At 35.4% G+C, this 6,874-nt stretch overlaps 1 protein-coding gene across 1 annotated transcript; it reads left to right on the top strand.

The window, feature by feature from the left end:
- The first annotated feature begins 1,522 nt into the window (after positions 1–1,522).
- On the top strand, positions 1,523–4,150 carry LOC132180645 (receptor-like protein 6). Its single transcript, XM_059593538.1, has one exon. The coding sequence runs from the start codon at positions 1,523–1,525 to the stop codon at positions 4,148–4,150; it is 2,628 nt and encodes an 875-aa protein (XP_059449521.1).
- Positions 4,151–6,874: the final 2,724 nt, after the last annotated feature.

Below are 6,874 nucleotides of genomic sequence, written 5' to 3'. Positions count from 1 at the left end.
AAATGACTCAAAATAGTCAAATTGGACTATTTTGAATCATTTGACTACTCTTTTGAAGATGCTCTTAAAAAAGGACTATTTGTTAAATCTAGTCCATCCACATACACTTCGCCTACTAAAATGTGAACCGATTGGGATCTCCAGCAATGGGCAAAAAATTGCCCATCAAATATTTCTCTAATCATGACCCTTCAATGTCATCCAAGGGTCTACAAGCCACCACATATCTCACTAATAATAAAATAATAAAATATTATTTAAATTTTAAAAATAAAATAATAAAATAAGCTAATAATAAATATAGGGTGACCAGTAACCCTATTTTTGCCATGAGGGTGGACGGCCACTCCAGCTGAGTCATGAGTGTGGCCGAGCCACCCCCTAAGGCCAAACCTAAAAAATTTTGATTTATGGGTTCGCCCTAAGGGGTGGCCGAACCACCTCATGGGGAAACTATCCCAACAACCAGTTGGGGATAGCTTTGGCCACTCCCAAACATTTATGGGTTTGGCCCTAGCGGTTGGCCAAACCACCCCCTAGAGCCATGGTAGAAAATTCTTCTCGGCATTCATGTGGAAAAAGGACCTTCATGCTGACATGGTTACCAACATATTGAAGATGGAAGTTACCAACATATTGAAGATGGAAGAATATGTTGTCATTAAGGTGCCTTGATCGGACTTGATCGAACCTTCCTGGCTTCCTTTCTGGGTGTCTTTTGATTAGTATTCTTTCGCATTTGTTGTTTTCGCGAATAGTCAAGACTGAACCATAATGCAGACGCGCCGCCTACGCAAAAGTGTTCAAATCCGACTAGCCGTATTTGGGATATTGTTCAAGCTGCACTTGGCAGTCAGTCACGACACTATACGTACGGAGGCGTATGAGCTGGGTTTGGAAAATTGGCCCCAAGAATTGACAAGTTAATGTAAATTGATGGAAAATTGGAAGGAATGCCTTGGGGTTGGTGTGGCCGCAACAATTGACAAACTAATGTAAATGGCATTAGCCGCATTACGAATCCATCATTTTTTTTTATGACTTTGGTCGCAACTAATTAACCTTTCTCTATTTTTGCTGAAATTTCTTCCAACCAATTTTATTTTATCTTTTTGTAACTATGAGTTTTTAAATCATCAGAATGATGCTTTCTATTGTTTTGAATTATCATAAATTTGTTTTCCTTTGAACATTTTGGGCGCAATGAAAAAGGAAATTGGACATGTCAAGCTGCTTAAAGTCTCCAGGGGATCATATATATGGGCATAGGACATAACTTACCCAGGGGATAGAGTGACAGCTTGAGTTCAAGAGTGTGAAACGCCACGTAAACGACTTGACTTCGAGTGAGACTTTCTGTCCACTGCGGCTGCCGAGCTTTCATATTAAGTGCACAATCTTGTTACTTTTACACTAGTGTTTCTTTACCTGCTTGTGCGAAAGTGAAATCCAGCCTATAAATTAAAGCTCTCTCCTTATTATGAACTTCATTACTAAGCATATCCAACAGTGATATAACACTATGGGTTTCTCGCTTTCTCTCTTCATTTTCATGGCCTTGCTTTGCTTACTTTCACAGTTACATCTTACACTCAGTACTCATTCTCCTCCTTTTATGCAACCCCTGTGCCATCAGGATGAGAACTCTGCCTTGTTGCAATTCAAGCAAAGCTTTATCATCCAAAAATCTGCATCAATGAACTCGATGTTTGATTTTCCATCTGATTATCCTCATTGTCAAAAGGTTGGGTCTTGGAACAAAAGTGATTGCTGCTCATGGGATGGGGTGGAGTGCGACGAGGATACGGGTCATGTAATTGGGCTCGACCTCAGTAGTAGCTGTCTATTTGGTTCTATTAACTCCTCCAGCAGCCTTTTCCGTCTTGTTCATCTCCAAAGGCTTGACCTTGCCTTCAATCACTTTAACTATTCTCGTATTCCACACCAGGTACGCAATCTTTCAAGACTAACACATCTCAATCTCTCTTTGTCTAACTTTTCTGGACAAATTCCGTTAGAAATTTCACAATTGTCACACTTGTCAACCCTCGATTTGTCTTGCATCCACATTCTTGGATATCCCCAATTGGAACTCACAAAGCCTAGCCTAAGAAGCCTAGTTGGAAATTTGACTCGCCTACAAAAGCTTGATTTGAGTGGGGTGGAGATTAGCTCTACGGTACCTAATATTTTGGCAAACTTGTCTTTGTTAACATTCCTCTCTCTTGTTGGATGTGATTTGCACGGGGAATTTCCAATGGGTGTATTTAAGCTGTCAAATTTATGGTATCTTAATGTAGGTTCAAATAAAGACCTCACCGGTTATTTGCCTCACTTTAAATGGAGTAGTCCGCTTGAGGTGTTGTATCTGGCAGGCACGAGTTTCTCAGGTGAGTTACCCGCTTCCATGGGAGACCTTGGCTTCTTGAATATGTTGTACATGTCGGGTTGCAATTTTTCGGGGTCCATTCCATCTTCACTTGGTAACCTCACTAAACTCACTTATCTTGACCTTTTAAATAACTCTTTCGTGGGAAACATCCCGTCTTCACTTGAAAACCTTTCTAAACTCACTTATCTTGATCTTTCGTCTAACTCTTTTGTAGGTAACATCCCACCTTCACTTGGAAATCTTGCTCAACTCTCTTTGTTAGACATTTCTGACAATCAATTGACAGGTCCAATCCCTTTTGAGCTTGTAAACTTGCCACAACTAGTTGTCATTTATCAAGAGGATAACCTTTTGAGTGGTGAATTGCATTTAGGCCTTATAAATGAGACACAATTGGAAGCCATTAACTTGAGCAACAATCAGTTAACTGGCCCAGTTACGTTTGGGCCTATGAACCTCACACAATTACTTTTCTTGGACATTTCCACCAACAAACTTCATGGTCAAATTTCAAACTCAGTCTTCAACTTCAAGAATCTTCAAGTTCTTTATCTTTCTGAGAACTACCTTAACGGTATTGTGGAGTTTGCCGAGTTTGTTAAGCTCAAACATTTAATTGCATTGGATATTTATGGTAATCAATTATCTTTACTTACTAAAGAAACCGGTGCCAATGCAACTCTTCAAAAGTTTCAAGTTTTAGGATTTTCTTCGTCCAACTTGAGCAAATTTCCAAATTTTCTTAGAGACCAAGATGAATTGGTGTTTTTAAACCTCTCCAACAACAAGATTCATGGCCAAGTCCCAGAATGGATGTGGAACAAAAGCACTACGAGTCTACAAGTTCTTGATCTTGAGTCAAACTCGCTTCAAGGATCACTTCCTATTCCACCAGTCGCCACTTTGCATTTCGATATTTCAAATAATTCATTGACTGGAAATGTTCCGAAATTGTTTTGCACTTTGATTTTTCTTCAAGTCCTTGATTTGGCAAATAACAACTTAAGTGGTTCACTTCCGCACTGCTTAGACAACTTTGGTGCTTCACTATCAGTACTTGATCTGCGAAGAAACAAATTTCAAGGAAGCATTCCAGAGACTTGGATAGGAGGAGGCCAATTGAGGGTAATAAATTTCAGTCAAAACAAATTCCAAGGGCATTTACCGAGATTGCTGGCCAAGTGTACATGGCTTAGGGTCCTTGATCTTAGTGATAACCAATTCATTGGTAGATTTCCATTTTGGTTGGGACATCTTCCAAATTTAGAGGTCCTTATTTTACGGTCAAACAAATTCAATGGTTCAATGGGGACACCTCAAACCTATTTTAAGTTTCCCAACTTGCGAATCCTAGACATCTCCCACAATGATTTTATGGGAAAGCTACCATTGAGACTTCTTGAAAATTGGAAGGCCAAAAATTTTGAGAATGTGCATCTGTCAACATATATTCAAGAATACTCAGACTTCCAAATGCAAAAAGGTTTTGGGTATTCCTATTGGCTTCAGGCTTATAGTTACTCTATGATGATAACAAACAAAGGCAATAATTTGTTCTACGAGAAGGTCCAAGAATTGCTCATAGCCATTGATTTCTCAAGCAATAAATTTGTTGGAGAGATACCTGAATCTATTGGAAATTTAAAGGGAGCTCAATTGCTCAATCTTTCTAATAATGCATTTACTGGTCACATCCCATCGTCTTTAGGAGATCTTACAAAGCTGGAAGCATTGGATCTTTCTCATAATAAATTATAAGGGGAGATTCCACAACAATTAACACAACTTACTTTCTTAGGATTCTTCAATGTTTTCTGTAACAATCTCATGGGACCTATACCACAAGGGAGGCAATTCGATACATTTGAAAACAAATCATTTCAGGGGAATCCAGGATTGTGTGGAAGACCATTGACAAGGAAATGTGAGAATTCTAATGAGCCATCTTCTCACCCTTCAATCTCTCAAGAAAGTCAAGAATTTGGATCACCATTTGAATTTGGTTGGAAAATAGTTGTGATTGGATATGTATTTGGATTTGTTGTTGGAGTAATAATTGGGCCAATAGTGATCGCAAGAAAACATGATTGGTTAATGAAGACCCTACGAATAAGGCCAGCGAGTGGGAGGAGACGCATAAATTAATAAAATAGTTTGTGCAAGATACCTTTCCAAAGCAATTTATGTATTATTAGAGCCGTGTTTTCTACTTTTAATCTTATTTCTCTGTGTGTAATGTGTGTAGTGTGTTTCTTTCCTTTTTCATTATTGTTTTGGTGTAGTACTTTGGATTAGTGTGGCATTAAGATGTTCGTATGTAAAATGCTTTGGTGGGATCTTTTATATATAGATTGCATTACTTATCCAAAGGTTTCCACCCTCTTCCATTTGATATAGAAATTCTAATGGCATCTCCAAATTACAGGGTCTGAATGCACTATTTGTAGTTTCTTTACACTCTTTAGATGGTTTCTTGTTTCAATGCTTTATCTTTTAGTTCATGAGCAAAATTTTACTCATCCATCGTGCTATTTACCTTGCATTAGAAATCCTGGGAAAAAAATTGTACTGGGTAAAAAGGTGCCCGTGTCAGAAGTAATCCCTAGAATATTTGGTTGTATTTGCGTTTACAATCACTTGGTATATCCAATCAGGAACGTTCCTTCCAAAAGAAATACAGAAAACAAGAAATGCCCACCAAAACCATACCCAATCCAAGAACAACAAAACCATACAGAAAAAAAATACAACCATTTCTACCCACTCATGGCTTGTTTGTTTTGTTCAGGTCTTCCTAATTTGTATCACTCCATGTTCAAGCAAACACATTTTCGATGTGTCTTCAGACTTTGTTCAAACAGAAGTTTATTCTATTTCAGCTTTGACCATGATAATCAATGCTGGCGAAAGTTCGTATTTAAACCCCCCCAAGCCCCAAAAATAAAAAAACGGGGGAAAAAGAAAGACTAAATTGTGTTAAGTTTGATTGATGCTAGCTGCAAAAGGAATATAACTAACCATTTTTCATATGAAGAAAAAAATTATATGTTTCTTTTGACATTGGATAAGAATTACCACTTGGACGTACGCACCTTGATCCTAATTTTCAATATAATTTTATATTCAGGTACCACCTCAAACGAACTCTGCATTGCCATTGATGTTCAGTCATTCTAATTAATAGATTCAATTAAAAGAAGTGGAAGCAGGGAAAAAAAAAATGCTTTGATACTACAATTTTCACTATAACTCCTTAAAAACCCAGGTGACGTGACCGTTCACAAAAATGTCATGCGGCGCAACATGGGTGAATAAATATTATACAACAAGAGTTTTGTTAGAAATATTTTTTAATTTCTTGAGAAAAGAAACCAGAGCTGTAATTTCAAACATTCATGTTTTTTCAAATTATGAGTGACTTGTTTGTGTGATGTATTTTTGTATTGTGTAATTTAATTCCTAAACAGCCTGAACTCTGTTTTCGCTCATCAGTTTATTCTTGGAAAGTTGTGGTTTGTTGTGTGTTTTTATTAAAGAATGCAGGGGTGTCAATAAGGCGGTTTTAATCGTAGCTAACATTAACCGTTAACCGCTTAACCGTATTAACCGCTAACCGCCTAACTACTATAACCGCCTAACTACTATAACCGCCTAGCGGTTAGCGGTTAGCATTATTGGGTTTACTAACCGTAACCGCTAACCGCTTTTTTATATAATATATTTTTATAATTATAATTATAAAATATTTATACATATAACATAATTACTTGATCATTAAATCACAATTTTTTTAAAAAATAATTAAATCACAATTTGAGTATTAATATATTATCACTATAATTTATATGATTATATTATATAATCACTTGATCATTAAATCACAATTTTTTTAAAAAATAATTAAATCACAATTTGAGTATTAATATATTATCACTATAATTTATATGATTATATCACATGATCAATTGATCATTAAATCATTTGATTATATAATAACAAATTATACATATATAATATGACATAACTCATAAGTATACCAATTCATATTAATACAACAATTAAATATTTAGAGACTTATTTCCAATATATGTTATAAACTTATAAGTCTATATATGTTATAAGTCTATATAAGTCTACATATGCATATGTATAATATAAATGTATAATATCAATACTTAATCATATGATTCAATGACAATTCAAATACTTTATTCAAGACTTCAAGTTAATTATATTATTAATGTACAATGATGATATGATTCGTATAATATCAAATTAAGTATTTGACATTAGATTAAACAATGATCAATGTGTTACTTATAAACACAATTAAAGTATTAATGTATTATCATTATATGTTGTGACAGTTGTCTGAATTTTAAACTTTTTTTTATATGTTGTGTTGATTTTTTTTTAAAAAAAAAAAAAAAGTTAACCCGTTATGATTTAATATTTAAGGAAATTTTTTTAAAGTACAAGTAA

Source organism: Corylus avellana, chromosome ca5 (assembly GCF_901000735.1).
Source record: "Corylus avellana chromosome ca5, CavTom2PMs-1.0".
Classification (NCBI taxonomy): Eukaryota; Viridiplantae; Streptophyta; class Magnoliopsida; order Fagales; family Betulaceae; genus Corylus; species Corylus avellana.
Note: the sequence above shows the minus strand (reverse complement) of the source record. Positions and strands in the feature narration are given on the sequence as shown.